This window comes from Zootoca vivipara, chromosome 2 (genome assembly GCF_965207765.1).
Source record: "Zootoca vivipara chromosome 2, rZooViv2.hap1.1, whole genome shotgun sequence".
Taxonomy (NCBI): domain Eukaryota; kingdom Metazoa; phylum Chordata; class Lepidosauria; order Squamata; family Lacertidae; genus Zootoca; species Zootoca vivipara.
In genome coordinates, this window is record NC_142584.1 from 69,524,374 (window position 1) to 69,548,532 (window position 24,159).

The following is a 24,159-nucleotide window of genomic DNA, read 5'->3' on the forward strand; positions in this document are numbered from 1 at the left end:
TAGGCGCCCAAGGCTTTGTGTCCTCTCACCATGTTGAGGCAGCTTAGTATCTGCTCTTCCTTTTCTTGGCCACAGGAGAGGGCCCTAGGGCACACCTTGCTTCAGCATTTAGGCCACCCAGGAAGACTCCAAAGCGCTCCAGAAAACTCTATAAAATGCAGCCATTTCTGGCCTGAGTTAAGCCCAGTGGCCAATGCCTGGGAGTTGTTTTGAACAGAGCTCTATTCACATTGCACACAGTAACTAGCAAAGGCCTATTTCCTTGGGGAATTGAAGCTCTTTGGTTTGTACTTAACATGCTGATTGCCAGAATTACAGGATGGCTGTGCCAGGAGGAGGGTAGAGAATTAGATTCTGTCTCTAATTAGATGTTTGCTCTTCATTTGAATTTCAGATGCCAGCTTTAATTTTAGAAACTTTCCCAGGAAGCATTGTGACTTTCTCTAGCAAAAGTGCACCTGGCTCCTTCAGGCTTTGTCTGATGGGCTGTCACAAAATAAGCACAGAGTGGAGCCAACCACTGTCACTCCTTCTCTAGGTCCAAGGGGCAGACCTACTGCCTGTCAGATTTCTGGAAGTATCATTCAGGTCAAGGAAATCTTCCTATGTATACCTACTTCGACGGAAGCACCACTGACTTCAGGGAACTTACTCCCAGTTAAACGTGCAGAACATCACAATGGTGGACAGGTATGCTTTCAAACGTGATTGCAGTAGATCTCTTTGGTTTTGCTTTTCTGAGCCAACATATGACCTACCCCATGCTATGTGAAAGGGTCTGGCAAAGAGAGAGATCTCTTCTGGAAAGAAAGATATTCCTTTCAGAATAATCAGTCAAGAGAGGGAATATGCATCAGTCATATGTTTCATTATGTTTGATTGGCAATGTAGTCATCAATTCATGAGATCAAATGTAATCTCATAGACTCCACAGTTTAGAGTTTCAAGCAGCATTCAAAGAGGGGAAAAAACCCAGCATTCAGTTAGCAGGGGGACGGGTTTTCTCAAGTTCCACAATTCACACTGAATAGGGATTTGAAAGGAAAAACACACATTTTCATCAGAAGTCTCATCTATTTGGATGAAAGTATTGTTTCTTAATTTAAGAGTTCCAGTGTGATTTCAATGTTTGCTGCAAGGTCCCATTGTTATTATATGTTTGCAATAAAATGACATGTTATACACAAATAAAAGCTACACAGATATAAGATGGGGGACATGTGGCTTGCCAGTAGTACATGTGAAAAGGATTTAAGGGTCTTAGTAAACTATAAGCTTAACATGAGTCAACAGTGTAATGCAGCAGCAAAAAAAGCTAATGCTCTTCTAGGCTGCATCAAAAGAAGTATAGTGTCCAGGTCAAGGGAGTGCTTTATTCTGCCTTGGTCAGACCACACCTGGAATACTGTGTCCAGTTCTGGGCACCACAATTTAAGAAGGATATTGACAAGCTGGAATGTGTTCAGAGGAAGGCAAACAAGATGATTTAGGTTCTGGAAACCAAGCCTTATGAGGAATGCTTGAGGGATCTGGGTATGTTTAGCCTGGATAAGAGGAGACTGAGAGGAGATGTGATGTTGTTGTTTAGTCGTTTAGTCGTGTCCGACTCTTCGTGACCCCATGGACTAGAGCACGCCAGGCACTCCTGTCTTCCACTGCCTCCCGCAGTTTGGTCAAACTCATGTTCGTAGCTTCGAGAACACTGTCCAACCATCTTGTCCTCTGTCGTCCCCTTCTCCTTGTGCCCTCCATCTTTCCCAGCATCAAGGTCTTTTCCAAGGATTCTTCTCTTCTCATGAGGTGGCCAAAGTATTGGAGCCTCAGCTTCACGATCTGTCCTTCCAGGGAGCACTCAGGGCTGATTTCCTTAAGAATGGATAGGTTTGATCTTCTAGCAGTCCATGGGACTCTCAAGAGTCTCCTCCAGCACCATAATTCAAAAGCATCAATTCTTCGGCGATCAGCCTTCTTTATGGTCCAGCTCTCACTTCCATATATCACTACTGGGAAAACCATAGCTTTAACTATACGGACCTTTGTCGGCAAGGTGATGTCTCTGCTTTTTAAGATGCTGTCTAGGTTTGTCATTGCTTTTCTCCCAAGAAGCAGGTGTCTTTTAATTTCGTGACTGCTGTCACCATCTGCAGTGATCAAGGAGCCCAAGAAAGTAAAATCTCTCACTGCCTCCATTTATTCCCCTTCTATTTGCCAGGAGGTGATGGGACCAGTGGCCATGATCTTGGTTTTTTTGATGTTGAGCTTCAGACCATATTTTGCGCTCTCCTCTTTCACCCTCATTAAAAGGTTCTTTAATTCCTCCTCACTTTCTGCCATCAAGGTTGTGTCATCTGCATATCTGAGGTTGTTGATATTTCTTCCGGCAATCTTAATTCCGGCTTGGGATTCATCTAGTCCAGCCTTTCGCATGATGAATTATGCATATAAGTTAAATAAGCAGGGAGACAATATACAACCTTGTCGTACTCCTTTCCCAATTTTGAACCAATCAGTTGTTCCATATCCAGTTCTAACTGTAGCTTCTTGTCCCACATAGAGATTTCTCAGGAGACAGATGAGGTGATCAGGCACTCCCATTTCTTTAAGAACTTGCCATAGTTTGCTGTGGTCGACACAGTCAAAGGCTTTTGCATAGTCAATGAAGCAGAAGTAGACGTTTTTCTGGAACTCTCTAGCTTTCTCCATAATCCAGCGCATGTTTGCTATTTGGTCTCTGGTTCCTCTGCCCTTTCGAAATCCAGCTTGCACTTCTGGGAGTTCTCGATCCACATACTGCCTAAGTCTGCCTTGTAGAATTTTAAGCATAACCTTGCTAGCGTGTGAAATGAGCGCAATTGTGCGGTAGTTGGAGCATTCTTTGGCACTGCCCTTCTTTGGAATTGGGATGTAGACTGATCTTCTCCAATCCTCTGGCCATTGCTGAGTTTTCCAAACTTGCTGGCATATTGGGTGTAGCACCTTAACAGCATCATCTTTTAAGATTTTAAATAGTTCAGCTGGAATATCATCACTTCCACTGGCCTTGTTATTAGCAGTGCTTTCTAAGGCCCATTTGACTTCACTCTCCAAGATGTCTGGCTCAAGGTCAGCAACCACACTACCTGGGGTGTACGAGACCTCCATATCTTTCTGGTATAATTCCTCTGTGTATTCTTGCCACCTCTTCTTGATGTCTTCTGCTTCTGTTAGGTCCTTACCACTTTTGTCCTTGATTATGGTAATCTTTGTACGAAATGCTCCTTTCATATCTCCAATTTTCTTGAACAGATCTCTGGTTTTCCCCATTCTATTGTTTTCCTCTATTTCTTTGCATTGCTCATTTAAGAAGACCCTCTTGTCTCTCCTTGCTGTTTTTTGGAAATCTGCATTCAGTTTCCTGTATCTTTCCCTATCTCCCTTGCATTTTGCTTGCCTCCTCTCCTCCGCTATTTGCTATTTGATAGCGATCTTCAAATATCCAAAGGGCTGTCACATTGTTTCCTCCTGCTCTGAAGGGTAGGACTCAAAACAATAGCTTCAAGTCACAAGAAAGGAGATTCCAACTAAACATCAGGAATAACTATCTGACAGTAAGAACTGTTCAGCAGTGGAACAGATTCCCACAAGAGGTGATGGACTCTCCTTCCTTGGAGGTTTTTAAGCAGAGGTTGGATGGTCACCTGTCATGGATACTTTAGTTGTGATTCCTGCATTGCAGGGGGTTGGACCAGATGACCCTTGGAGTCAAACTATACCGTTTTATGATCTGAAATCTTCATTTTGCTTCAATGCCCAGAGCAGAATTAGATTGCCCATCATACAGTGTTATGTCTCTACAGATTTTACTGTGGTATCCCATGCCTATATTTTACTGAAACATGTTCCCTTACATGTGTTATTGTATTTTTCACAAGGCTTCATGGGAATGTGTCTAAGATGAACACAATTTAAAGAGAAAAAAGGAGTTTAAAGTAGTCAAATAATGCTTCCAAATCTTTTATGAAATGAAGCAAACACAAAAATGTATGCCTGCTTTGATTCCCTCCCCTATTTCAGCTCCCAAGATCAATAAAAACAACTTTATCCCATTTTCCATTCTCTAAGTGCCTCCTTGCTGGAAAATATTTGTCATAAGTAAAAGGAGTTCTGAATTCTCCTGAATTTAACCATTATCGCTTCTTTCTATTACCACCCGATGAGGAAATATTAGAACTTGCAATTCTATAACAAAATCCCATTTTGTTCACTGCCTTAAATGTAGATCCTGTGCTTTGGAGCCAGTCAAATTACTCTGAGCTTTAAACAAAGGTGGCAAAGTAGACAGTGGAATTCTAACTTGAAGGAAATAACATGTGAAACTTATTCAGTGCATAAAATATAAGTGAAGGACAATTGGAAGACACTTACATATTCTGTGTCAGCCTTGGAATCATAGTATTCAATATCGTCCTCCTACAGAATAAAAGGGAAAAGGTGTGATTAGTACAGTACACAGTCCCAGGCCACAGGAAAGAGGTTTTTCAATGTCATCAGTAGGCTTGCCAGCATTTCATTTTAACAAGACTGTGACTTGTCTGGGGGCTGGGGTTCCTGGTGAGTTCTAGCATGTTAAAGGCAAAGATCATTGCAAAATGTTTTGGGGTGCTTATGATGTTGGGGCGCTTATGATGTTGGTATTGAGCTAACCCTGTGCTTGGATTCCACTGAAGGCTTAAAGAGCCATGATGGGAGAGCAAGTCCTCACAGGGGCCACTGCAAGTTGGCCACACACTCTTTTTCTTCTGGTCTTTGGGTGTCCTGTTTACCTTGGCTCAAAAGAGCTTGCAGAGAATATCTGAAGGTATCTGAAGAAGTGTGCATGCTCACGAAAGCTTATACCAAGAACAAACTTAGTTGGTCTCTAAGGTGCTATTGGACATTATATATATATAATCGACTACCTACCTGAATCTTGCAGAGAATGTTTGGGTATTATTATTATTATTATTATTATTATTATTATTATTATTATTATTACCACTACTACTACTACTACTACTACTACTACTATCATTTACCCCAGCACTCAGACAGATGCTAAGGCTGGCATACAGAAACGATTCCTGGGAACTAAGGGATGGCATGAGCTGATTTCCCTCCCTATGGCAGAATTGTTGTTGTTGTTGTTTAGTCGTCTAGTCGTGTCCAACTCTACAGGCATTTTAAAAATAATTACTTTAAAAATAAAATATTTTCTGAGTTTGAACCACATTGATGTCAATGATATCAATAACATTTTTTCCTTTTCTTCTTTAGACTAGGGCATTTTTACTGGGGTGAAATGCAGTGGCATAGCAAGGGTTGCCAGCACCTGGGGCTATGCAGAGGGGTGGGTGGGAGTGAGGGCATGCACATTCAACTGCCTAGCGCCATCTGCATCACTGAGATTGCAGTCACAGAGATAAGGAAAGAAGAGTTGTTCTGCTGCCTAGAGAGGTCACTTCCTGGTTTGCACGGGGAAGCCATTTTCAACAGAGCCCAGTGATGGAAGCACACAGCTGTATTGAGGCAGCACTGGGTGCTGAAAATTTGCACCCCCTAACAATTTTGTGCCTGGGGCAACCGCTCCTGTGCCCCCCCCCCCACTATGCCACTGGTGAAATGGATCTATTTCTATTCCACTCTCACACTTGTTTGCCCATAATTCAATTTTGTTGTCTCCACATTGATCATCAAAATTATTTTAAAAATACTCTTCATAATTAAGATGTAAATGTATATTCTTCCTCAAAACAGTATTGAAATGCATGCCTTGATATGTTTCAATGACAGAGAACTGTATCACAATATTTGGAGAACCACAAAATCCTACTGCTAGTGATTAATCAACACATTAATCTAATCGGATGACATTTTGATTAGGGATCCATGAAGATAGAATTCCTCAAGCACCCCATATTTTTACATTGGGTAGACTGCAAAGCCTGTTTCCTGTACCAGACAACAGAAACCACTTACTAGCTGGAAACAGTACAGGGTACAATCATTTGGTAAGGAAGGTGTCTGCATCATCCTGCCAACTAATCAGCAGAATCCACTTCTCAGTTTCCCTAGACCGAGAAACTCAGTTTCCCTAGACTTCTGATCAGTTGAAAAAGCCAGCAACGTTTTCCTTATCACTCATAAGCCAGACAGGGTTGGCTTTCTAAGGTTTCAGACAGGAGTCTTTTTCAGCCCTACCTAGAGATTGAACCATGGACATGTTGTCTGTCCTTACCTTGCTTTGCAAAGAAGAAGCAGGCAGACTTCAAAGCTACGGGGCTGAAACATGTAGTTCCACCCTTGATAAATAGGCATCTGCATTCATCCAATGTTTCATCATGAAACAAATTATGACATACTTCACTAGAAGGTCACACTAGCTCAGTTACAAGTAATCTAAGAATGGGTACAGGAATCCAAGTGTTAACATTTCCAAATCTGTGCTATTCTATGGAAGGTCACATTGGAGGTTTATAATACTCTCTCTCCCGACTCTGAAGTCTCTGAATCTATGGGAACAAGAAATACATTATCATTTGCTGGAGGGGAATGTGTGCTAATGGTGGAGATCTGAGATGCTAATAGCCTCTTCTACTCAGAACCACAAAACAGGCAATGAAAAATTAGAGAGCGATTTCATCATTCCAGTGAAGAACTGCATGTCATTAATTTGCAGTATTTAGAAACTATTTACATAGAAAGGTCTCTTCCAATCCCTCTTCCTCCTGTGCTAGGACATGCAGCAGCTGATAAAATTCATAAAGGGACAGGCAATTCAGAGAGCAGTAATACTGTCAAAACAGAAGTTCACATTCCATCAAAAGGGATAATTAAAGGGCAGTTGGACTCTCCATTCTGCATGCAAAAAATGGGAGTGGGGATGCAGAAGTCATGGCAGTACACTCTCCTCTTGCAGCAAGCACAACACCACCCGTTCTGCCATTCACCACGTCTTTCTAGGGACCTGAAATTCTGGAATGCTATTCTCAAACAGTATTCTCAAATTACTCTCACTACTGCAGGTGTCCTGCATATGGAACTTGCTATGGAGTCAGGCCAGACCAGGAGGAGTTTCTTGAATTCTTGGAGGACCCCCAAGGTATGCAGGAAAAATGTATTTTTAAAGAAACAAACCACATGCCCCAAACTGCCTGACTCTGTGCAGACTAAGAGGCACACTTAATGTATCTGCTGTTGGCACACTGCTATGAATATAGGTTAGGCTGAGGGGAAGCAAGCAGTGTGCCCATGGGCGTACCCAGCGAGGAGCAGGGGGGCAGCTGCCCCCCCAGAAGCAAAAAAATTTACCATATTTTACGGACCATAACCCGCACTTTTTCCCTCCAAAAACTGAAGGGGAAAAGTCGCTGCGGGTTATGGAAATCGGGCTGTTTCCGCCCCCCCCCCGCTGCAGCCAGCGACAAGAATGTGTGTGTGTGGGGGGAAAGAAGCAGTCCAAAATCGGGCTGTTTTCGCCCCCTCCGCGGCTGCAGCCAGCGACAGGAACGTTGGGAGGGCGAGAAGCAGCCTGAAATTGGGCTGTGTTCACCCCCTCTGCGGCTGCAGTCAGCAACAGGAACGTGGGAGGGGGGAGGAGCAGCCTGAGCTGGGGGGGGCGGCAGATGGGAGCTCCTTCCTTCCTTCCTTCCCCCCTATTTCTTTCTCCCCTTTTCTCTCTCTCCCTCCCTCCCTCCTTTCTCTCTCTCACCCCTTCCTTCCTTCCTTCCTTCCTTCCTTCCTTCCTTCCTTCCTTCCTTCCTTCCTTCCTTCCTTCCTTCCTTCCTTCCTTCTCTCTCTCTCTCTCTCTCTCACCTCTCCCTCCCTCCCTCCCTTCTCTCTCTTCCCTCCCTCCCTCCTTCCTTCCCTCTCTCTCCCCCTCTCTTGCCCCCCCCCCCCGTTTTGATCCTGGGTACGCCCCTGAGTGTGCCACTTGCTTCTCTTCTGCCTGTGAACTAAAAGAGGAGCAGAAGTGGGTTACCCAGATTCCACCACCCCCTACCACCCAAAAGCAATATTTAAAGCTGCAAAGGGAATTGCCTTTTCTTAGTCTGAAGGGTGAGGGCACCCCCCCCCTTGAGCCTAGGTGAGGGAGATGATCTCCTCATAGCTGAAAAGACTATGGGGTGGGATTGACTCTGGAGGTTGTATTGTTTAGAGCAAGAGCCATAATAAATGGAATGCCCATTGAAGTGGGCATCCAAGCATAGAAATTGCTTATCCACACTGCATTGATTTAAGTGGAACTGCACATGTGGATGTGCATTCACTGAAAGCAATGCAGTGCAGACAGTAAATGCACTCTGATATGTATTCAGTACCCACCTGAGTGGCACTACTAACATTGGCAATGCTTTGGTTTTGATGGAAACCCTGCTCAGGTGTACATGCAAGTGGATATTCCATTAAAAAAAAGCAGCACACTATTAAGTTCATTCATGTTTGAATGTGCATTTAGATGTGCACCTCTGCAAAGACCACAAACATTTTCGTGGAATGACAGTTATTATCCCTGCTGTGGGGAATCTTCTTTTGAAGGTGCATCTCAGTTTAGTTTCTGCCCTTCACCCATGCACTTATATCCACGATATCAGCATCAAGAGCTCTACAAATCAGTTGACAGTGAGGGACACATCAATGCAGATGTGAAGACAGCTGGAAGCAGGCAGAAGGGGCTGGGTACATCTTTTTGTTTACTTGGATGCTGTTCTGTTCCAAGAGGATGTATCTGTTAACAGATGGAGTGCTGCAAGGAATGGCCCCATGTGTCCGTATTATTATCAGTCATAGCAGCAGAAGGATCTAAATAACTGTGCATCGATAATGAATGTGTAAAAGACCCCTTTCTGGATGCAACCCACCAAGTCCTAATGCCCAGCAGCTCCCATTAATTTAATGAGGTTTGCTCAGGGAGCCCTAAACAAATCCCACTGAATGAATCAAAACTGAACAGTCGTAGTGTCTGGTGGGCTGAGCTCTGTGTCACTACCAAGGGGCTATGAGAGAACAGTTTCAAAACGACTGGTTCGGTTCATGAATCAGAGATGTCATGGTTCACAACTCAATCTCTAAACTAAGCTGCTAAACCACACACTTTCTCACAGCTGACTTGTTAAGTGTTAAACTCTCAAAGGGGTGTTGCTTTAAATGACACGGTAACTAAAAGAATGACACCAGAGGAGGGTGAAACAAATATACAAACAGCCTAAGACATCTTTAAAATAGCACAGCCAGTTTGGCAAAGTGAAGCTGTTCAAAGGCAAATTAAAAATAAGTTGGCATTGTAAATTGCTGTTACAGAGAGAGAGAGAGAGAGAGAGAGAGAGAGAGAGAGAGAGAGAGAGATGGCTTCATTTCTCCAGCATACTTTAAAGGAGGGGTGGCTAAGCTGTTTATTTGTTTGTTTATTAAACAAGTATGCATATTGCTTAATAAAAAAAATCTAAGTGGGGGAAAACATATGTTTTACATAAAGCAGAATAAAATTCAAACATATGGAAAAACTGTTCAGTCAACTGAAATACACATGGCTGATCACACCTCAGGGAAATAAAAAGGTTGGTGGAAGCATGCAAATATGCTTGATGCTTATAGGTGTTTATTGGCCTGCGGGCTGACCCTGGGACACTCACATGCCATCAGCGGTTGTGGCCAAAGCTGCTACACACACACACAAATACCACACTCACCCTGCCTACACCACACACAGATATGCACAGATACCACACATAAAGCACTCTCACACACAAGCACAATGCAGTTACTCTGCCAGCTACTCTTCAAGGCAGTGGGTGACTTTCCTGATAGCACTCCCGCCTCCTCTCTTTCTTCTCATGCCTCTCCCTCTTGCCTCAATTCCTCCCTTCCAACCTGCTCCTGCATTCGCTGCCCTACCCCATCTTTCTGTTCTCCACTTCTCCCCTTGGCATTCAACTGAGAACCCTTTGATGACTGCCTTGGTTTTCTCTTCTACAGCCTCTTTCTGTTGCACTGACTGCAGCGGCAGCTAGTCAGTCCCATTGGGAGGGCTAGCAAGAAAGCAGCATGTCCTGCTCCCATCTTTGCTGGATGTTATCTCTTGCTGCTCTCCTAATGCAGTGTTTTGCCACATGGCCGGAGTGGTTTGGCTGAGTGATTTCCCAGCGTCTGCTCACAGCAATAAAGACTTTTCTTTTTAGAGATGCTTTTCATCACTAAACGTGGTGGGATTTGACTCTGGTTTTTGCCTTTCTGCTTAGACATCAAGGTTTGTTAGTTGTTTGTTATAATATTTTAATTACTTTTATTTTTTAAAATTACACTATAAAGTTCAATAATTTTCTGCTTTGACTGTTCATCTGCACTAAAAATGGACTGTTAAAGGGAATGTAAATTGAGTGGACCATGATCTCCACATCCTTGAGGAAGGATTTCTAGCAAGAGATAGGTTGTACCTCACAGCGCATTGTGCACATTCACCAGACTTCATGAACTATGCACATTTTTAGTTACAGGTAGTTACTATGCACATTTTTGTTCTTTGTCAGCTGCTTTGGGTTCTCCTGAGCAAGATAAAGCAACCAACAAATGTAATAAACAATAATAAATAATTCCTGATCGATACACATAATCCTCAAATTTAGATGAGATATGCCCAAGGTTTGATGGAGATTGTGTATACTACCTACAGAATGTACAAAGTTCAGTTGATATAAACATGTATCTCAAAATCTGCTGGAGATTACATGTATTGACTGGGAAATGTGCACAATTCCCTCTTCAAGGGAAAATTATGTGTAGATTCTGAATGAGACCTGGTGAATGTGCACAATGGCTGGTTGATATGCACATTAACCACTTAATTTACATTCCCTTTAACACACACACACACACACAAATTCTAGCATGGCATGAAGCATGATTCACTTATAACTTTACAAAAATATTAGCATGATTCACTTATAACTTTACAAAAATATTAGCTGATTTACATTATTGACCACAAGTTTAACTTTTATTGTACACTTAAGACTTAAACCCCAAACTCTACAACACAGAACTCTGTATTTTCTCAGTATTACCAGTTCTGTCATGCTGAGGAACTTACACAATGAGCTGAGAGAGACTAACTCCTCTTTGGAGTTATCATGGAGACAAAACCTGCTCAGCTAAAGCGATTTCCTCTTCCTTCTCCAGACTGCTAAAACTCAAGCTGACAAAATGCTTCAGCTTAGGGAGATCTGTGCCAATTACATAGGCAGAGAGCAAGAAAATCATCAATGGGAAGATGTTTGCTAGCTGGATATAAAGGACTAGGCATAAGCTTATATTTAACATTTGGCATGGAATTCACCCTCCTCAGCAGAGATTACCATGTTTTCAGATGTATGTGCCTCTCATGACAACTTATAAATGCATCCACCAGTTTAGCCTGGCCTAGTTATAGTTTGGAAAGGATATTATTGGTATTTAGATCAAACTGACCATTCAAGCAATGACCATAATGTGGATAAGGGATACAAAGAATGGAAAAAAAGAGGAGGGAAGCACATAAACCCTAAAGAAAGCAGAATACAGAAGCTGATGCTCACAAGTGGTCAGCTAATGTGGGACTTCCTTGTGGGGCCAGATAGGTTTTTGTGCAAGCTGCTTCACTTTTGAGAACAAGTTTCTCCTTTTTGTATTATTTGTCTTATGGGAGACAACAGACTTGTTCATCAATGCAGGATGGACTTTATGTGGGTGATGTTAGATTCCTTTTGGAGAGAGGGGAGAGGTGAAAGGAAACATGGAGACAAGAGGGGGAAAGCAGGCCAGCACCAAAATCCTAGAGTAGCAAAGAAAGAGACTTGAATGGTGCCATCATGATAGGACAGAGAGCTCCATTCAATAGAATGAGGAGGAACCTCAAACACTGCAAGGCTGGTTTAATACATTTTGAAGCACTGCATCTAAACACTCTTCTGCCAATAAAACAAGAGAGCCAAATTCAACTAAATCCTCGTGTGAGCAGAACAATATTGGCTTGTGCAATTAGACTTTCCCTCTCTCCTTCCCCCTGCACTCAGGGCCGGCTCTAGGGGTAGTCTGGGTGGTGCAGGGTGCCGGCCCGGTAGGGGGGGCGTCGTGCGGCGGAGCTGCGCGAAAACTGTGCTGCGCGCTGCGCCCGCCCACCAGTCGCGACAAGAAACGTAGCGGGGCAGGGGCGCCGGAGCGATCACCGCACCACAGCGCCAGGGCGCCCAATGTGCTTGAGACGGCCCTGTTTGCACTGTCCCTAAATTTGCTCTGGAGGATTGGGGAAACCCCAGAACAAATTTAGGGGCACATAAGTGGAGGAGAAGGAGGGAAGTCCTTTTGTGCAAATAGAAGCCACTCTCCTCACACAAGGATTTACGTAGCACCACACTGAATACAACATGGAGTCTAAAATTACCCAACTTACATGGCTGTCAGTGAGGGTGATATGAATCAAGTGATAACGCAGGCTAAACATAGATGCTTAAAATAAGTTTAGAAGCATACCTAGTTTCATTTTAATATGAGTTCTGATAATTAGGGGTATGTGTTGAGGAGGAATTCAAGATCTCTAAATTAGGTGAGGCAGAGGGGACAGACTGGCATGGTTTTGTACCATGCTCTCAATCCCTAATCTCTAAATGAGGGTTTGGTGTAAATGCATAGGAAAAAATTAAACTGCAAGAGTCAATCTATCCCTACCAATGGAATAATGGGTGGGCAGATCAACCTGGGTTTCAAATCCTCAGGGAAGGGCTGGATTAAAGAGAAAATTCAGTTCAGGAACCCAATTCATCATAGCAGCTCCAATAATGAGAATCCCCTCCAGTAAACCATGCCTTCAGGGCTCCCTCACATCCCCATTTATACTCCTCATGGCTGTTTTCCATAAACTATTTTACCTCCAGGTACAGTCCCTCTGGATTTCCCTCCCTCTTGTTCCTCACCAAGCAGTACCCTCTATTCTAGCCTTTGCCTCTGCTGTGGAAGAGGTCCTGTGCTACCTTCTGGGTAGTGCCTCTCCTTTATTCATTTATGGAGGTTTACAATATAAAATATTACAAAACCACTGGTGGGTGGGTGGGTGTGCAGAGGAGGGAATGCATTGGATAGTAGATGCTGCCATGCTGCACAGACCAGACCCCACCCCACACACATTAGTGGACCATTGGGCAATGTTCAGTGGACCATTAAGGTTTACTGTTGTATAAGATTCATCCAAGAATATTGAACTAGGTGTGCCTTGCTCTGTCCCTTAATGTTCTTAAGCAAGTGTATATACTAAGCACCACTTAACACAGTTAGTATGTCTTTACTGTTAAGGGATCCTGAGTATGAACACTTACTTTGATTTTGAGGACTCATTGATGGACTTGGGGGAATTCCAGAAGGGAGGGGGGAGAGTAAACAATGTAAAACTTAAAGTCAGCCAACCACTGATTTAATGTGCAGAAATATGCCTGGGGGCATTTCAGTTGGAATTTTTCTATGCTGTGGTGATCAATGGGTGCGTTCAATCTCACTCAACACGTGCATGATAATAGCAGCTAACAGAAGATAATTTATAAGGAATGTATATGAAACTGGGAGAGACAGCACTCTCAAATTGAGGGAAGGTTGCTTGTGCTGCAGTTAGAGTGAAGAAAAGGTGTCATTGTCAACATGCTTTATTTTTTTGGTTGGACATTTAAATGTTAAGAACGTTCTCCCATTCAAATCACACAATTTCAAAATGGCCTTGATTTTGTGGAAGGTGGAAGGTTTTAGCTATGCCTGCCTATTTGCGGTTAGCAGGTCCTTGCTTTGTGGAGAAAAGACTAATGTGGAGGCCTAATCATAGAAGTGCCTCACTATGTCCCTCCCAGCACATTAAAAACCTGCAGTTTTCCAATTTGTTTCCATCTGTGAACCTTTCCATCTGTGGTTCATGGAGATGGCATGCCAAAGACCCTTTTCACATGGTGCAAACACTTCCTCTCTCCTAATCCTCAGCTTGACTTTAATATTTCTTGGTTGTATGGTACATGATAATCTTTTATTGACTGCCTCTGTGCCTTTGTGATGTGCTAATCCCTCAACAACGGAAAGTTGTGCAATGTTGTCAAGCTGTGAGATCAGATCTAAAGGAACCTGGGTAGAAGGTAACTGCATTGTGCAGAAATGTCTGGAGACTTTGCAACTGCCTGGGTTCTCATTGCTAAACTGATATCCTCCCCCAGCACCTGTATCAGTATAGAATATATATGTTCATACATGCACATTACGAAACCAAACCTCAGAAGTAGTTAAAAAAATTGCAGCAGGAGAAAATAAGACCTTTTGCTGCTGGTATATTGGCTTTTCCTATAATATTTGACACATATGATTCTAGGAAACCTTTAGAATTCCGACTGCATCACTTCCTGTAGGCAATTTTTTTAAAAGCATTGCCTAATTTAGGTCAGCTTAATATTTCACCTAGGATGTGTCTTTAAGCCAGGGGAAGGCAATATGGTGCTCTATAGATGTCTCCAGACTACAACACCCATCACCCCTGACCATTGGTTGTGGCTGGGGCTGATGGGAATTGTAGTCCAAAACGTCTGGAAGTCACCAGTCATAGTGGCAAAAGCTTATGGAAATGAGAGCAAAATTACAAGTTGCTACCTACAGCATTTGCACTTGAGTTGGCAATTAACACAACATATTAGATTGTCTGGGAAGTAACATGAGATGAGAATATTTGCTGCAAAATGCAAAGGCAAAGTTACCCAGGAAGATTTTAAAGTTGTTGCCTTCCTGGTTTGTGAGGATTTAACCTACTGGCAGATAACATCCTTCTGTTAGTCTTTCCTGACTCCCTTTTGAAATTGAGAGTGTTCTATTAAATAGTAGTAGATTGTGTTCTATGCCTTGGTGCTATCACACCATTCAAATTATACAACACAGAGCAAGACCTTAATCTATCCCATGCTTGTAGCTTTTGGCACACACAATATGTAGAACTTATTAAGCTCCTTGATAATAGATCTAGACTGCACTGTGCTCAGTGTTCTGTCAAATCACCTCTTTGTAAATCCCAGCTAAGCACAAGCAATGGTAAAATAAAGAAAAGCTGGTTCCCAAAATCTGGTGTGGGATTTATAGCATCATTTTTTTTAATTAAAAAAAATCATGGATGAAAATATAGGTGAGACTCTCTTCATGGGGGTGGGGGAGTGCTCTATGACAGTGTTTCCCAACCTTGTGCCTCCAGCTGTTTTTGGACTACAATTCCCATCATTCCTGACCACTGGTCTTGCTAGCTAGGGATGATGGGAGTTGTAGTCCCAAAACAGCTGGAGGCACAAGGTTGGGAAACACTGCTGTATGAGGACCATGACACCCAAACATCACTAAGGTTCTGACATGGAAAGAAAACCAGCAGCACCGCAGTCACATTGGGTACTAAAGATCTTCCATTATCCTGTTTGATGACATAGTAGGGTGGAGACTTCCATTCCTGATTAAAACCTCTAACCAAATTTTTGACGGTCTGGGCCTGATGAAGCCTTTCTGTCGTGATACAATGCCGCCTTAATGGGGAAGTCACATTTTCCGCTATATTCACCCCTTTTCACATCCCATAATTCCATGTCATATGGTCCTTTTTTTGCCCCTGGGGCCACAGCTAATAAATAGAAACGAAAGAATATCTTTTGTACCTATTTAAACTGCAGCAGGTGGAATCTTCAGGAGCCTCCGTGCTACTTTTAGCTTCCCTGCAGCACATTACCAACTCGCCTGCGTGGGGGGCTCACCTGTCATCGTGATGGAACAGAATGACAAACTGCAACTTTGCTGCTAAGTGGGGGCATCTGCTTCTAATTACACATGTGAATGCTGGAGCGCCACACTGAGAGGCAAAGGAACCCAGTGAGGCACAGGGGAGTCATTGCAAGCATCAGTGAGTAATAAAAAAAGAGAGCAGCGCCTCTTCAGTAATAAATTATCCATCCCCCTCCCCCAACACTGCTCACATAACGATGCATACAGAAAGGCAGAGAGCCATGCACATAGCACTGTGGGAGGAATTCAGTGTAGTGTTGGGAGATTGCCCCACTGGCACAAGCATCTCTACTTCCCTAATGGGATGATTGCCCCTCTCCTCCCCCTGCATATTGTTCTGAGAAGTTCTCCTGACCCCCACAACCCAATTTGTGGAGGCTCAGGGGGTACATGATAGGATGAGAGGGCTAATGCAGGCTTTTGCTAGTAAGACTGGTTAGCTGAATCCAGTTCTTTAGTTCTTAACACAGTACCTTCTCTGACAGCGCCATCCCACCACTTACCCAGACCTTGCCCTGTGAAGTGTAGCTGGCCATGTTTATCACCTTTTTTTTTTGGCCGTCAAGGTTTTGCCTTTTTATTTCTTCAGCCTTTTGTTTTATGAGGTTGATACTATTTCATAAAAACAGCCCAAAACATTTACAAAAATCGTAACATTATTTTTATGTGTTGTTGACTACACTGAGTGGCGCAGTTTACACTAAAAAGCCAGGATATAAATGTTGGTTGGTTGGTTGGGTGGGAATCCTACTTCTCACAAAACCATATTACCTTATCAGAACTGCCCTTGGTACCCTGGCATGAATTAATATATCAGCCTAGTTTGCATGGCATGCTAAGCCACACATTGGCTTTGCAAGTCTGCACAAACATGTAAACTCCTTAACAGGAGCTCACAGCCACTTTTCTCCTCCCTAGTCCTTTTTTGCTCTTGTGTTACATTGAACTGAGTCAACGTTGGGTTACTGTGACATCCAAACTGGGACTCACGATTAAGCTCTCTCCTCACTTTGAGCTGCAACCAAGAGCATACCCCTATCAGCCCAAGCAAGTATGATGCAAGGTTATCAATGATGGGAGTTGCAGCCCAACAACATCTGCAGGGAACCAGGTTGGGGAAGGATGCTCTAGAGAAGGGGTGGGGAACCTGTAGCTAGGGGACTTGATTAGTTCCACCAGGCCTGTCAATTTGGCTCGCAAGGCCATCTTGGCCAAGCCACACCCACTTGCCAGTCACCTGACACGATATATGGTATCAACTGTGGGCAGTTGGAGTGCCACCAATCATCTGACAGTGCTTCAGAGGCCCAGGTGTGATGCTTTTGAAGTCCTGCTGGTCAGAACTCCATCAGTTATGCGTGTCTGCCTTTTGAAGCACCAATGGTCAGCTGAGTGTTAGAATTTCAAATCCCGTTTGAAAGAGTCCTGTGTGATGCTTTGTATGGTCCCGTCAACCAGCTGATTTTGTTGGGGGTTCAAAGTGCTCATCACCAGACATAATTGTGATGATGGGTCATTTACAAGTGGTTGGTTTCACCCACTAGTCAAATCTGGCCCACGAGGAGCTGGGACAATCAAAATCTGGCCCACCACCTGGGTCCAGTTCCCCAACCTTGCCCTAGATTCCTAGAATGACCTGTCACATGGAGAAGGTTCCTGTCACTGAACCAGCCACTGAACCAGCCACAAGAATGTGTAGCAGCAGCACATTTCTCTGCATGGTGATGCCACACAACTGGCTTGCCAGGTGCTGGCAGCCATCAAAAGAAGTAGCCCTCACATTAGCCCAGCCATTCACACAAAAGAGATCTTAAAGCACTGCTGCTGTCACCTTTCCATTATGCTTGGTAGGTCCAAGCCAGGTGGAGACCTGCTTCCTCAAATGGAATATTTCCTATTTGAATAAGAATCAGCTGGCTGGGAGTTTTCTCTGCTGCTTCAGTACAACAGACAAGCCAATACAAAAATGGGGGCTGGGTAAAGGAAGCCCTGCAATGGGTCTGGGTTGTTCGCCAGCCAATGAGACTCAAATCACGGTAGCATGGTGATTTAAAAAGAAGAAGAAACCTAAAGGGAAGAAGGGCTTTGTGTGGAAATAAACTGATGTAGCATCTTCCAATTTCTGCTACTTAAAAATCCTAGTCATTAAGGCAAGTGTACTTATTAATTATCTGTGATTTGTTGTGAAATGCTGAGGGGTTTAAAACAACAAGGAAAGTAAAAATAAATTAATTTATGTTCTCTCCAATTCCGGAGTCCTTTTCCATGCCTCCCCCAGCCCTGCACAGAGCTCAGCCCCCTTTTTCCAAAGCTGAGTTTCCTCAGGTTCTCGGCCATCTGCACTTCATAATTAAAAGAATCCCCAGGGGACCCATAACACAAACGAGCTAATTTCATGTTTAATGATCTTTAATCAGAAGTGAGTGTGACTAACAACAGTCATCCAGAAGGTGCTTTGTTGTTCATTTTATCTTCCATCGTTCCCTCCAAAAACCCTAAATTCTGCTTTGACATGTGAGGGCTCAGCTCCTACAGAGGCACAGAATAAAGCTGGTAGCAATGCAGCCACAAAATGAAGTGAAGATTAAAGAGATGAGCAATGCCAAGCAGGCTGGGAATATCCAAGAGCAGGCTGTGTAAAATACCACTCTCTTGCTGCTTCCAATGTGATTTCAGTTTACTGAATGACTCTACAAAGCAGGGTTGCAAACTGAATTTCTGTGAACATGCCCTATTCCATCAAGACCATCGGTCCACACAGCCTAATTATAATATACTCTGATTGGAAGTTGATCTCCCTAGTCTCAGGTAGAGGTTGGCTCCCAGCTCTGCTACTTGCGGTCCTTTTGACTGGAAATTATTTTTGATCTCTGAATTGTATGCAACCTTCAGGGGATTTGCCATGTTCTTGCTACCTGAAATTGCAACAGTGGAGGGCTGCTAAACACAAGACACAGCTAATTTGGTGTGTGTGTGTGTGTGTGCGTGCTTCTGGATCCATCTTTGACTGTGGATGCGTTGGTGGTAGGAAAGCAGTGTGTACTGCAATTTTGTTTCAATAAAACTGCTGACCACTTTTGTCTATTATATTTTCCTGGAAACAACCATTCAAATACACTGAATGGAAGAGGCAAAACCCAAACACTCTTAGGGCCACATGATATTAATTATATCATTTGGCGAGTGCGAGGTTTTTGTTCCAGGGGCAGCCAGCATGGGCCCTCCAATCTAGATTAGGACCCTGGTGTAGGGGATATGCTTTTTAAAAACGAATTTTGCTTCCCACTTTTAATTCCCAAGGTGGACCCAATGCAGACTGCATGATTCAAAAGCTGCCGTTGGCTATTTCTGCAAGAAAAAAAGCTACAGTCTAGGACAAATGATGTGATTAATGTAAACACAGACACAGAACATAATACATAATGAAAGAAATTTTAAAATAGTAATAAGCCAAGATGCAATAGATAGCAGTACAAAATATCGCTCCTTCCTCCCCCCCCCAAATGCTGCAGATGGGGGAAGTAGCCACAGGACAAGAAGATTTTTGTGCTTCTCCAGTGTGATATGATTAATAACATTTTAGTCCTGGTTTGAAACCAGCACTAGTGTTGCACCTCTGTGTTCCTGGTTCTGCAAGCACTCAGAATATCAGCAAACTACCTCAGTGGTAGTGCAGCCTGGGAAAACAAGGCAGACTCTCACCTAAAGCCAGGAAATGCACCTTAACTACAAGCTAATACCATCTCTATCCCTAGCCGCAGAGTTTCATGGAAAAAGAGAATGGCCATCAACTGACTTGAAAGCCTGTAGTGAAGTCTGATATGAACATACTCTCTCCAGAACAACCCCAGCGTTTAAAATTAGGAAGTAGAGGACAGTTCAGCCTCAGAAGATATGACAGAAGACTGACGTAGAGCTCTAATATGGCTGCTCTAATATTAGAAGTACATAATGAAAGAGATTTCCATAATAAGTTCAGGAATAAGATCCTATTTTTAGTAAGGGGGGGGGAGGAAGTATCCAACTGAGGAAGAAAGGAGAAAAGGTTTAATAGTACAGTGGTGCCTCGCTAGACGAATTTAATCCGTTCCACGGGTCTTTTCTTATAACGAAAAATTCGTCTAGCGAATCCCATAGGAATGCATTAAAAAAAATGACTTCTTTTTTGCCCATAGGAATGCATTAATTGAATTTCAATGCATTCCTATGGGAAACTGCGATTCGCTAGACGAATTTTTCATAAAACGAATTCGTCTAGCGAGGCAACCTCCGCTTGAAAAATCCTTTCGTTAAGCGGAAATTTCGTTAAGCAGGGCATTCTTTAAGCGAGGCACCACTGTAAATTGGTCCACTCCGTAAGTATCTGTCCTGGTTGAAGGGTGTGTGTGTGCATATACTTGCTTGGCAAGAATTGTGAGTGTTGCCCTGTTAATGAAGGTCTCACAGAGGTGACTTGCACAGAGCCTCAGCACAGAGGTGAGAAAACAAGAGTCTTTTGTCTTTGCTCCAGTGATGTCATGTTCAGCCAGCGTGGTGAGTGCTGTGGCCAAGCCCTGTGCATTGGCGTCTGTGCCAGTGACAGCAGGTGACTGCACGCTTGTGCCTATAGCGGAGTAATGAGGTGGGAGAAGAGCAAGCAGCGGTGCAAAGCCGAGCTCTCCTCTGCTAAATATCACTACCATCCATTTGCAGCTGGTTATCAGAGGACCTGGCAGACAGTGACACTCCCCGCCTGTTATCTCTCCGGCAGCAGTGGGATGCCCTTTGACACATTTCTCTATTTCCCCCCTCCACCCCCTGTCTCTAGATACATATAAACATCAGCACAAGGGATGGGAGTGCAGATGAATAGACAGGACCGAAGGGAAGGAGGAAAGGCAGCTGAGGGAGTTTGTATTCCTTCCTTTCTTCTGCAATCCATTTCAAAGCTATAATGCTAACCGCCAGGGAACATCCATTACCTCCTACTTTCTGGCTAGATACCTGGTTTCCATAGAAATCCCTCACTTTTTTTCTTTTAAAAGAGCAACGAATTAAAAGAAAGCAAGGGTAGCTTGGGCTATGCCTCCTGCCCGCTGCACCCTTCCAAGAGGAATCGCCACCTACTGACATCGCACCGCACAGGGTATCCAAGAACGGCTAAGGTTCCCTTGCTGCACAATCCCAGCTGTGCTCAGTTGCCAAGAATCCTCGGAATTTGCTACCTACTCATGCACCATAAAGATGTCTGGGCACAGCACTTCCAAAATTGAATTTACATTTCATGTGATAATCAGCACTGTATTCCGCAGACATACTTAAATGCTTAGAATGGGGGTAGGGAAGCTACAGCATCAAAAATTCAGCGGGAGCGAAACCATATTAAACTTTTAAAAAAAATGCCAAAGCTTAAAATGTTCATTTTTAAAACTTAAAAAATAAAACATTTTGACACAGCAAACTGAAATGCTTCATTTTGATTTTAGTTTCTGAGTCACAACATGTCTCTTTGACTGAGAGTTTGAAATAAGATGTCGATGTTATAGAAAAAAATGGCCTTTTCTAATTCAGTTTTAAAAGCATGTGGTTAAAATAAATAAATCAAAATGTATAAATTACTGAAGGTTTAATGGACATATGAGGTCCTCAGATAAGATTACACATGTAATTCAATTGCAGATGAAACTTTGCAACATGGTCATTTCCCATGTGAATCTGGCCCTGCATCTTTTGTATTTTACTTAGTTTCTAGCTACCGTTTGAAGGTAGTCAAAGTGAATAAAGTTAAATCTGTTGTCTTAAAATATCTCCCTGGTGACACACACATCAACCCATGTCTATTTTCCACACATATATACGAGGCACAGAGTATATCAAGGATCCTTTCACAATGCCAGGAAGGGTGGTTTTCATGTCTCCTTCCAACTTAGAGCCCCAGGAGAGGCCAGGTTAGTATAGGTTACAGGTCGCATCTCAAAACCTTGGCCTTTGACACCACGCATACACACACCATTGCTATTCTGTAAATTTCTAAATTTACATAATACTGTGAGTTTCTGCATCGTGCCCCGGGACCTTACAGTGAAGGGCAGGTAGGAAATCAAAATGATATCAACAACAGCAAATAGGGTCAAGGCAAGGAAAGTGCAGTAGTTCAGTCAAAGTCAGTGCTCCAAATTCTAACCTTGCAGAATTTACGATGCCAGTACTGACTAGGAACACACACATGGAGAATGATTGCCAGCAGCAGGCTGAAGTCTTCTTCTGAGGCATTCTGAAGAATGAGGGCTTGGAGGAGCGCAGAGAGAAGAAATGCACCAGAGGAAACAGGAGAGGGCCAAGCTGAGAACACAAGGTGCTCTTATGACTTAGGGCCAAAAGGAAAGTGGGCCCTGGGGGAAGTTGAAGAGACCACAAGTAAACTGGTACACCTTGCCAAAGATTTGCCTGAAGATGTTTCAAGCAAGTGATCTAAAACATACTACTGTATACAGGAAAGTAGAAATGACTCCAGAGTCCCTAGTCAATGTACCAAAATAAAAACTTAGTTGGTCTTTAAGGTGCTACTGAAGGAATTTTTTTCATTTTGCTCCGACTCAGACCAACATGGCTACCTACCTGTAACCTAGTCAATGTAGTTATCTTCAGACATTCAAAGTGGGCACATAAAATGTTTGCAAGCCCTGCCCTAAACACTCTGATTTCCATAGGTGACCTTTGTGTGTTGAGCTCACAAAGGGAGCTTCTAACTGTGTTAGAAGCCTCTGTAAGACCAGAAACCTCACATTGTTAATAAAAATAACCACAGCCTCATTACTATTTTCTTGCTACTTTTCTCCCCTCATCATCTTCTTCCACTCGGCTTTCCCTTTTTGTTTCCATTTCAGCTGTTTGTAAGCAAACCCATCCAATTAATGTCCATCTGTTGGCGTGTGTGTATTGCTCCCACTGTGACAAGAAAGGTGTGAGGACTTTGGTTAAATATGCAGTAAAGCAACCATCTGATAGTTGGAATCACTCTCGCACACTCTGCCCGAGATGCTTGATAGTATGAGCTGCAGCCAGCCCCGCAGGGCCCACTGACTGCAGGCAGCCAACCAGCCAGCCATCCAAGATATCCTGGAAGCAGCAGCTGCTACCATCAGCAGAACTAACGGAAGCAGTTGGACTTTGTGACCCTTGCTGGTTCCAGGGTGTCGGTGGTGAGAAATTGAGAGTAGGCACATCCTCTTTACAGAGGGAAATGGGGCCAGCAAGATTTTTAAGAATGAGACCTACTATGTTATACACAGTGAGACCTACTATGAGAATGAGACCTACTATGTTATAGGCAGTGAGGCAGTGAGAGATTTTACTTTCTTGGGCTCCTTGATCACTGCAGATGGTGATAGCAGTCACAAAATTAAAAGACGCCTGCTTCTTGGGAGAAAAGCAATGACAAACCTAGACAGCATCTTAAAAGGCAGAGACATCACCTTGCCGACAAAGGTCCGTATAGTTAAAGCTATGGTTTTCCCAGTAGTGATGTATGGAAGTGAGAGCTGGACCATAAAGAAGGCTGATCACCGAAGAATTGATGCTTTTGAATTATGGTGCTGGAGGAGACTCTTGAGAGTCCCATGGACTGCAAGAAGATCAAACCTATCCATTCTGAAGGAAATCAGCCCTGAGTGCTCATTGGAAGGACAGATCCTGAAGCTGAGGCTCCAATACTTTGGCCACCTCATGAGAAGAGAAGACTCCCTGGAAAAGACCCTGATGCTGGGAAAGATTGAGGGCACTAGGAGAAGGGGACGACAGAGGACGAGATGGTTGGACAGTGTTCTCGAAGCTACGAACATGAGTTTGACCAAATTGCGGGAGGCAGTGGAAGACCGGAGTGCCTGGCGTGCTATGGTCCATGGGGTCACGAAGAGTCGGACACAACTAAACAACTAAACAACATGTTATAGGGGGTGTAGATGTGAAAAGAGATGGATCCCTTATTCACATTTACTATCATACTAGGCAAGGCCAAAAGAAGTATGAGAAATGGGACTAACTCTTAATGAGAAGATACTAAAGTGTGGTGGCTTTATAGGCATTACACAAAAATGTCTTATGCAGCTGTAGAGAGTTCATTGAAAGCTGGCAGTCAAATAAATAGCACATGAGCTTTTAATTTCTTTGTCATATAAATTATGTTCTCATGAGCATTCATTGTCATCACAGAAGCTTAACCTATTATCTGGGGATGAAGACTTGTAAGGGAAAGCAAGGTAACAGCCACCTTTGGACCAATATATGATACTAGTATTTTCACAGACCGCATGTTGTAGTTTCTACCAACAGGTAGCTGGTTTGGTCTGATACACATTACAG

The 24,159-nt window shown here is 43.3% G+C and overlaps 1 protein-coding gene across 1 annotated transcript in view; it reads right to left on the reverse strand.

Moving 5' to 3' along the window:
* The window catches only part of CACNA2D2 (calcium voltage-gated channel auxiliary subunit alpha2delta 2), a 525,358-nt gene that overhangs the window by 184,864 nt on the left and 316,335 nt on the right, over positions 1-24,159 (reverse strand). Inside the window, exon 5 of the mRNA XM_060271531.2 lies at positions 4,405-4,449. Within this exon, the coding sequence (XP_060127514.1) occupies positions 4,405-4,449 (45 nt within the window). The remainder of the gene's footprint in view (positions 1-4,404; positions 4,450-24,159) is intronic.